Source organism: Chrysochloris asiatica, unplaced genomic scaffold (assembly GCF_000296735.1).
Source record: "Chrysochloris asiatica unplaced genomic scaffold, ChrAsi1.0 scaffold00103, whole genome shotgun sequence".
NCBI classification, from domain to species: Eukaryota; Metazoa; Chordata; class Mammalia; order Afrosoricida; family Chrysochloridae; genus Chrysochloris; species Chrysochloris asiatica.
Window position 1 is genome coordinate 7699862 of NW_006408621.1, and position 10216 is coordinate 7710077.

General features: G+C 41.4%; 1 protein-coding gene across 1 annotated transcript in view; it reads left to right on the forward strand.

Moving 5' to 3' along the window:
• Window positions 1–10216, forward strand: part of ENOSF1 (enolase superfamily member 1) — a 50868-nt gene that overhangs the window by 18791 nt on the left and 21861 nt on the right. Inside the window, exons 3-5 of the mRNA XM_006867295.1 lie at window positions 7970–8085; window positions 9102–9188; window positions 9615–9641. Coding sequence (XP_006867357.1) covers window positions 7970–8085; window positions 9102–9188; window positions 9615–9641 — 230 coding nt within the window. The remainder of the gene's footprint in view (window positions 1–7969; window positions 8086–9101; window positions 9189–9614; window positions 9642–10216) is intronic.

The window sequence follows — 10216 nt, forward strand, 5'->3', positions numbered from 1 at the left end:
TCAGGCACCGGGCTTCATTTATCAATATCTAAAATGCTACATTGTTCTTAATTATCACATTCCTACATACTTTCAGGAGGAAGGAGAGCATCTGGGTTAAACTGATTATATTCAGAGGCGGTTTAATGGGACTGCCACTGATCAACCCAGGGTCTGCGTGTGCTGTCCCCAGCAGATAGGGTCCCAGATTCCGCTTGTACTCTTCTCCCTTGATGGTCCTAGGGTCCTCTGTTCCTGGAATGTAAGATTAACTACTCTCCCCTCTATGTTTCACCTTTACACTTGTTATAATCACAATTAGTCATGATAAACAATTACTCTATATTGAATCATAAGACTCTTAGCCCCATCTCCTTTCAGACAAGTTGAAAACTATTCAGCGGGGATTCTACCTTCCCCTTCACACTCTGAAACTAAATTCCCTCTTGAAAACTTGTAAGCCAATCACTTCATGCCTTTATAGCCCCCCTCCCCTCATTTTAGGTAGTCAATGTCTTAGTTACCTGTCCCTATCAACCCTGTATATAGAGGGAATAGGATTGATACTTGATATGATGACTCCTTTCCTCTCAGTTGGTATTTTGAGCTACTATATCCATAAGTATAGGTCAAGTTCATCAAATTGTAGCAATTTACACATTTCCTTTATCAAAAAAATTTTTTTTTTATATTCCTCTAGTCAAGTTCTGATCATCAAGCCATCAAAGCTAGGTCAAATGGGTACTATATGCAAGTTTGGGCATTCTTGTGCATCTCCCCTCACTTCATATCAATCAGCTGGATGCTTTACTCTCAGCTCTAGCCCTCTGTGGCTATGTCCTTGCCCATGGGCTACAGAGTCCCCAGGTCTCACCATACTTCGGACCAACCAGCCTTTCCTCTTCTCTCTCTCATTTCCAGATGAATAGAAGTCTATGGAACGTGGTCAGATTCAGCCCGTATCTTCATTGCTGCCTTTCCCCCTCTTCCACTCATCAGTAGACCAGTGTGATCACCAGCAAGCTTGCATGCTTGTTTGTGTGTTCCCTTTGAGTTTCAGTCTTGGAGGGGGTTATGTCCTGAAGGGACCTGATTGCTTACCTTGATGACTTTCTGGCGAACAACTTGCTTGTTGTTTTTTTCATTTTTTTTTTTAAGTTTTACTGTGAATTGAATGAAAGCTTACAGGGCAGATCATCAGTTTTACATTCAACAAATCATATACTTTGTTTCATTACAATGATTATAATCCCCTCCATGTACCATCAGTTAACAGTATTTCTCTCTATTCATTTTAGCTGTTTGTTTTTTTTTTTTAACATGCAGATGTAATAATTTACACCACCAAAGGGCACATTCTGCAAGTCTGCCTCCTGGCCTCCAGCTCTCAATCCCTCTCTTTCCATGAATCTAGAGTCCTCAGCTGTTCTCTCTCTCCATGTCCCCATCTCTGTCTCCATCTCTGGTGTCACTGCTTCTCTGGATAAGGTCTCGTATTCCACTTGTGCTCTTCTCCCTTGATGGCCCTAGGGTTCTTTGTTTATGGACTGTAAGATTAACTACTCCCCCGTTTTTGTTACAAAATTTCTACCTTTACAATTGTGACCGTTGCAATTAGTCATGATAACAATTACTCATTATTGAATCATAAGAATCTTACCCCCATCTTCTTTGACCAGACCCATCTAGACAAGATGAAAACTATTCAGTGGGGACTCTGTCTTACCCCATACAGTCTTACACTAACCTCCATCTTGAAACTTTGTAAGCCAGTCACTTTGTGCCTTTATTGCCCCCTCATTTTAGGTAGCAAATATCTACATTGCCTGTCCCTATCTACTCTGTGTACAGAGAGGATAGCACTGATACTTGATGTGAAGACTCCTTCCCTCTCTGTTGGTATTTAGAGCTACTGCCTCCATGAGTATAGGTCAAGTTCATCGAATTGTAGCAATTTACCCTCGTTTCCTTTATCAAAAATTGTAATCTGTTTTATCTTCCTCTAGTTGAGTTCTGATTATCAAGCCATTGAGGTTAGATAAAATGGGTACTGTCTTCAAGTTTGGGTGTTCTTGTGTGTCTCCCCTCATTTTATATCAGCTGGATACTTCACTCCCAGCTATAACCCTCTGTGGCTATGTCCTTGTCCATGGGCTCAGTTGTCCCCAGGTCTCACCACACTTTGGACCTACCAGCCCTTCCTCTTCTCTCCCTCATCTCCAGGTCAATGGTAGTCTATGGAACATGGTTGAACTCAGCTGATTTCTTTATTGCTGCCTTTCCTGCTCTTTCACGCACCAGTAGACCATGTGGTCGCCAGCAAGCTTACATGCCTGCTCATGTGTTCCCTTCGAGTTTCAGTTTTAGAAGGGGGTTTGTCCTGAAGGGACTTGATTGCTTGCCTTAATGGCTTCCCAGAGAACAACTTGCTTATTCTTGTAGTAGCCAGTTATACTGCCACTTTTGTTTTGGGTTTTTCCTGATGATCTTTCTTTGAGGATATATCTTCTCAACTTGCTTGTAGTAGCCAATCATATTGACATTTTTGTTTTGGATTTTTCCTGCTGGTCTGTCTGTCAAGAAGTATCTTCTGTTGCTCTAGTTGCTCCAGGATGGTCTGCTTGTCCTTTCAAGTGGGAATGTCCCACCTCAAAAGGTTTTGGATTGGAAGCACCCCATTTTTGATAGCCAGTGTCTACATTGCTCATTGCTGTCAACCCAGTGCACTGAAAAAAACAAGCTTGATCCTTGATATGAAGAATCCTTCCAGTTTGGTTAAAATTTTGAGCAATTGCATCCATAAGCAAAGGTCCAGTTCATCAGATTGTAACAATTTATACTTGCTCACGGTATCAAGCATCTTTATCTTCATTTGGTCAAGTTCTGGTCTGCTAGCCATCCAAGCTAAGTCAAATGGGTACTAGTTACAAGTTTGGGAATTCATGAATGCCTCTCCCCACTTCAGACCAGCTGGCCACTTCACTCTCAGTTCTAGCCTCCAGTGGCTAGATCAGTGTCCATGGGCTTGGGTGTTCACACATCTCCCTAAACTTCAGAACAGTCAGCCCTTCCTCTTCTCTCTCTCATCTCAAGGTTAACAGGTGGCAATGGAACATGACTAAACTCAGCCCATGTCTTCATTGCTGTGTTTCCCCCACTTCTACTCACAAGTAGACCAAGTTAGTCACCAGCAAGTGTTTTAGAATGCTCATGGGTTCTCTTTGAGTTTCATTTTAGGAGGGGGTTTTCCCTACTGGGCTGATTTTACTTGCCTTGATGCTTCCAAAGCAAACAGCTTACTTGATATTCTAACAACCAAATAGTCTGCTCTTTTTTTCTGCTGGGTTTCTCTTAATAAGAATCTTACATTCTTCCAGCCTTTCTGGGTTGGTCGGCATGTCTTCAAGTAAGAATGTCCCACTTCAGAAGGTTCTGGATGGGGCTCAGGAATCTACCTAAGGCCCCATATTCCACAAAAGTTAAACAAGAAGCCTATTTCCCTGGGAAAATTCTAACTCCCCATTTAGCTAATCCAATCAGTTACAGACTGAAGACGAGACCCTCATTTTTGAGAAAAGGAAACTGAGCATCAGAGAGCTACTCAGCAAGGCCTGGCAGAAATCTGGCTGCCTGACTGCTCAAAGTGCCTTCTCTATGAAACATTCAAATATAAATTGTATATATGTTTGTTTTTTAAATATGCAGTACATGCATGTGATAGAAGATCTAAAAAATTCAAAAGGGAAACCTTTGTCAGATCAATTTCAGTGGATCATGAGGAGCCAAATTATGATAGGACAAAGAATGAGGGTCCAGGGAGAGTGACAGCCAGTTCTGTAACTTCAGGGTGATGAGATCTCATCCGTGGGTATTTGGACTGTCAGTTGTAGAATTAAGTTCTTACCACACTGAAACATTTAAAAAAATATTGTTGAGCAGATAAAAGTAGAGGGGTGTGTATGTTTGTGTGTATGTGCATGTGAGAGGGAGGGTGGATAGGTGGATGAATGGATGGATGACAGCGGAACTTTTTATGAATTTTAAATTGATAGCACCATGGTGATCACTGTGCTGTATGTTCATGGGCTTGGTGAACAACCCATGAGTTAGCCATTCTGCAGAACTGACTTGAGTTCTTTGATGTATCAGACACTCGACTCCGTCAGACTGGAGAAACAATTTTTAAAAGAGAGAATTAAAGAAGGGAGAGTCCCTACATACTTATTTTGCAAACGTATCTGAGACACAGACACAAAAGAGATTTTCATAGTACAGTGTAAGAATTTGTCTTTTTAAAAAGTGTGTATAAGCTACACAGGAAGAGGGCTGTTTCACTCTGTCCCGGAGGGCCAGGGAAGGCTTCAGGTTGGAGGTGATGCTTGGAGGTACATCTCAGGGTAACTAGGAATTTTCCAGGCAGAAGGAGGAGACTGGGCAGGGATGCAGGACTCCCTTCTCCCCCATGAAGCCATCGATTTACTGTATGAGTTTTCATAAGCTAGTGCTCACTGGCCATGATAGATCTGCTAGCTGTGTTTGCACTTCTGTAACCTACATTGTCCCTGGTTGCAGATCAAGCACTTTTTAAAGCTGCTGCCATCCTCTATATTGCACACTATACAGCACAGTCCCTTTAGGTTTTGTAAAACCTCTCAAGCTTACAAAATACAACAGCAGCTTCTTTGCCATGGAGAGGCCGTTGGAACCCCTATCTGTGAGCTGCCAAGGCTTTGCTGACTTGAGCTAAGGGGCTGAGCACATGGTGTGCTCACTGAGCGGATACTTCCATGGGTGGTCACTGAGGTCAGTTAAGGCCTCACTAACACATCCCCTTGTCCATTCCTACCCCCATCCAATTGTCCGGGTATACATCTTGGGTTGTGGTAAATCCATTTCAGTCTCTCTGATTTTAGTAAATGACTGTTTATGTGGTCATTTTGTTGGCTTCTGCCTTTTTCAGACCTCATCATGACAGAATCCATTTAGCCTTGCTACATATTTCAGCGACTCACTACCATCTCGCTAAGTGTGTTCCTCAGCGCTCACATGAAAAGACCACCTCCATTAGCTCATCCTGTTCTCCTACAGTCTTTATCAGCTTACTTACCTAATCTTTCATTTAATGCCCAGAGAAAGAGAAAAATAAAGCTTTCTTCATTACTAGGAAGAGAGTGGTATGTGTGACACAGAGAGAAAGGAGACAGGGTGGGTTGGTTACATTGTGTTTCAATGTATAAAATAGACCAATGTAGGGTTCTAAAGGACTCCTGGTGTGACAGTGTAGGATAAGCAGTGGACTGCTAACCACAAGGATAGAGATTCAAACCCACCAGCTGCTCCTTGGAAACCCTATACAGGGCTGCTATGAGTTGGAACCAATTCCAAAGTGCTTAACAGTAATAAGTATTTTAAAGGTAGTGGTTGTTAAGTGCCATCGAGTGAGTTCTGACTCATAGGGACAGGGGTTTCCAAGGTGAGTCCGAACCACAGATCTTGAAGTTCAAACCAACCCTGGGCTTAGTGAATCTTTATGGGAGCAGAAAGCCTCATCTTTCTACCACAGAATGGCTGGAAGTTTCGAACTGCTGACTTTGAGTTTAGCAGCCTGACTCGTAACCACTACGCCATCAGAGCTCCTTGCCCCAGTAGGCAAGCCTAAAGTCCACCCGGGGATCAGACCACCCATACTAAATTTCTGATGAGTACAGTAAGTTTTAGTCACCCACCTTCAATGTTTTCACTTTCACCAAGTAAAATCCAAGTTCTTTGTGCATAAAATGAGATCACACTTAGCTTTTGCCATTGTGGTACAAAGGAACTCTGGTAGCTTAGTGGGTTATGAGTTGGGCTGTTAACTAAAATGGTAAGCAGAATCTACTAGCCACTCAGCAGGAGAAAGATGAGGCTTTCTGTTACTGTAAAGATTTGAAGCCTTGGAAGCGCTATACAGGGTCACTCTGAGTAGGAACCGACTCCACGGCACGTAACCACCACCACCACCACCATTGTGATAGAAACCAGTGGTGTGCTTCAGGTCATGATTTATAGAAACAATCAGTAATACTGAGGCTTGATATAGATAATAATACAGTTTTCTATGAGTTGCTTATTCTTCAGATTTTCTTTAATTCAAGAACACAAAGCACCCAGGAGTGAGAAGGATACTGCCTTGCCCTTCAAGTGAATGAGTGTCTGACCTAGAATAATTATTTATCCTATTAACAAGAGCTCTGGAGAACACAGAATAGTGCCTCAGCCCTAGTGGCTGTGTACTACAGCATGTGCACCATCATGTCATCTGAGTTGTTCCACACACAGACCAGGCACTTCCTGACAGCATGTGGTACTACTTTTAAATCTGCCTCATAGTATCTGACTAATCGTAAAACTGCTCCTCTACATCTCTTATTAAGTGATCTGAGAATTTAACATTTAAGCAATGACAATACCAAACACAAGTTTGTTGGGGTTTTTTGTAATATAATTAATTGCTTTGGGGCTAAATGGATGACTTAGTTAAATTATTTTGGTCTTTATCATTGGTCAGCTGCTAGCAAGTCAGCCCCTGACTCATAGCAACCTCATGTACAAGGGGATTAGACTGTGCTCCACAGGGTTTTCACGGACTGATATTCTAGAAGTAGTTCTCCAAGCCTGTCTTCTCAGTCTGTCAGACTATGAAAATTCTCTGACACCTGTTCAGTTCATAGCAATACAGAGAACCTTTACTAGTGGTGGTGGCTACACTTGAGAGTCAAACCTGGGTCTCCCACATGGAAGTCAAGAAATTTGCTATGCAACCATTGCTGCCCCTTTGGTAACTTACACATAGTCTAAATGTGTAGAATGAGTGAAGGATGTAAGAGTTCTTCCTGTAGAGTTTGTTACTTTATTTATTCTTCTTTTTAAACAAGTAAAACTTTTTAAAAAGAAAAGTAAATCATTGATAATGCTGACCCAATTTAAGTTTAGCCTTTGAACCGCTTATGAAAAATGTAGTTCATTCTGTCATTAAGTAAGTCAATAGTAAGCCACTCAGATGATCAGTTTGCTTATGAAACCTGTTTGGAAAACAGGTGCTTGAACATTTTACATATACTTATGCTAATTGAGCGCTTGTTTTGCTTAAGCTTTAATAGTATATTGGAAAGATTGTTACTTCAAGATTTTTTCTGATACATGGTAATAAAAGACCTCTGGTGATACAGTGGATTAAGCATTGGGCTGCTAATCACAAGGTCGGCGATTCGAATCCACTAGCCTTTCTGCTCCCATGAAGGCTCACAATCTCCGAAGCCCTAAGGAGCAGTTGGATTCAGTTCTATGAAGTTGCTAAGAGTTGGAATTGACTCCTGATAAATGGGTTTGGTTTGGAGTTTTGATAATAATAAAAACTCATTTCTTTTTAAATTTTTTAAATTCTATAAATAAAGAAACAAAACCAAGCCGTTTACCAATGATTCAGTGCCAAGTCATAGCAACCCTGCAGAGTAGAACTGCCCCCCATAGAGTCTCTGAGCCTGTAAATCTGTACAGGAGACTACCATATCTTTCTCCCTCACAGTGACTGGTAGCTTCAAACTGCTAACTTTTGGTTAGCAGTTGAGCACTTAACCCCTACACTACCAGGCCTCCTCTTTAGTATATCAAAGCCTTCTTATTCCTTAGTAGTAAGGAACTAGCAAGGGTTGGCGTTGAATCTGATTGTCAAACACTTTACAGAGTAAAGTGGATATGAAAGAATTTAAACTTTCAGATTGATAGTCCTGTTTTTCACATGACAACCAATCAAATAATATGCTTGCTCTTCAGAAATTATTCTCAGTATATGGATTAATGGTGTGGTGATATGTGTGATGCTAGTTACAACAATCACAGAAGACTTATTTTGAGGAATTTTGATTTTGAAAATGTTTTATAACATGCCCACATAGTTTGTGGTGTTTACATGTCTTAAGATATAAACAAGAATTTAATGTTTTTTTACTAGTCGTCTGTGCTGTAAATGCACTTGCCCATCATGTGCTGAACAAGAACCTCAGGGACATTGTCAATGACTTCAGGGGCATCTACAGGCAGCTCACCAGTGATGGGCAGCTCCGATGGGTAAGAGGCCTCATTTGTAAGATGCTTTTATAACTAGTGTTACCAAGGTTTAAGATGGTCTTTTGGCTGCAACAAGTGTAAAAATAGAGATTTGTAATTTTAATGTAAAATATTCAGATAAATTAGGGCTTGAGCCACTTAAATAATCAATGTTGTTGTTGTTGTTGTTAAGTGCCGTCGAGTCGGTTCCGACCCATAGCGACCCTGTACAGGGTTTCCGAGGATGTAAATCTTTACGGGAGTAGAAAGCCTGATCTTTCTCCCGCGGAGCAGCTGGTAGTTTCGAACCGCTGACCTTAAGGTTCGCAGCCCGATTCGTAACCACTACGCCGAGATAATTATTTCCTTTCTGTAAGACTTGAATCTGGACATATTTGGATCTTTAGAGATCTTTAAAGCTTTAAAGCTCTCCTTCCTGAACTGGAAAAAGTTGTCTCAACTCTAGAAGATAAAGTATTAAATGGGCAACCTTTCTGTGGATAGCTAGTGTGAGTCATCTTGGAGTTTGTGGAAAGAAGATACTCAGAACAGAAGCAGACGAGAAGAGCAAAGGTTCATAGAAAACCACAGTACCTTCTACGTATATAGATGTGCATTTGACCATGAGTTCAAGGCTTGAAAAATGTGAGGTTCTAGAAAAAGGTTTCTATCACAGTAAGATAAATCCTAGACTGCATCTGATTCTGGGGAAAATAAAGTGCATTATTAGGACAATTGGTGAAATTTGACTATGGACTTTCTTTTAGAATTCCCTGAATGTGTTCATTGTATTCTGGTTATATGAGAGGATATCTTTGCTTTTAGGAACTACACGCTGAAGTATTTAGGTGTAAAAGGGTTGATGTCTTCAGCCTAATCTTAAATGGGCCAGAAAAAAAAAAAAAATGTGTGTATGTGTTTAAAGCTTTTAAGCTAGCGTCCATTGCTGCTTTTGAATTCTTAAACTGTATTCCTAACTAGGAAGCCCACGTGTCTTTCTCAATTTAAATAGTCCTGATGTGTTTTCTCCTAACCAGATTGGTCCAGAGAAAGGCGTGGTGCACCTGGCTACAGCCGCCATCCTAAATGCCCTGTGGGACCTGTGGGCTAAGCAGGAGGGGAAGGTAACTAATCCAATAAGCACTTCTATGGCTCTGTGGATTAATATTTAAAACAAAGGAATAAACACTTCCTTTCCAAGCAATGCTGTCAAAGTTAGAGACAAAGACACAGCAGGCCCCCAAAAGGGAAAATAAAGAGCTGTTTGGGTTTGTTTTTCCCCTGAGAGATGTTGGCAGTAGTAAGGGAATTGTAGGAGTTTGCTTACACAGGGTTAAGCAAGAGGGGAAGGGACAGCAGAGATGATGGGTCATGGGGGCAGCACAGGGCACACACAGCAGTAGAGATGGGGAGGGGTGCCGGTGGAGGGCAGTTAGGAGGCAGCTCCCTAATAGAGGGAGTTTGCTGCTAGTGCATTTATGGTTGGCAGGGGGCGGAGGGGAGATACTTTACTCTTGTGTCTTACACATTTTCCCTTTTTTTTCTTTAAGCCTCTATGGAAGTTACTTGTTGATATGGTATGTACATTCTTTAACATTACAGTTGTTTCTACAAATGAAATGGATTTTGATAATCAGTAAATATATTGATAATCAGTAAATATATTCAGGACTATGTTGATCACTGGAGTCCTGGTGTGGCACTATAGGATAAGCACTGGACCGCAAGGTCACTGGGATCACTCAAGGTCAGTGGTTCCAACTTACCAGCCGCTCCACGGGAGCCCTACGCAAGGTCTTTATGAGTCAGAACCAACTCAACAGCACTTAACAACAACAACAACATGCTGTTAAGTGCTGTTAACTCAAGTGCTGTTGAGTCAGTTCCAACTCATAGTGACCCTGTATTGGGGTTTCTGAGGAGTGGCTGGTACATTGGAACTGCCAACCTTGTGATTCAAACTGACCTCGCCATAGTCCAGTGCTTATCCTACAGTGCCACACTTGTAATACTTAACTGTTGTTGTTGTCCTTTCCTTCTTTTGGACCCTGCACCCTATTTCAGTACCAAGACTCTTTTTTTTTTTTAATGTTTTATTGTGAATTATATATGATAGTTTACATGGGAGAACTTTAGTTTTACATTCATTCCA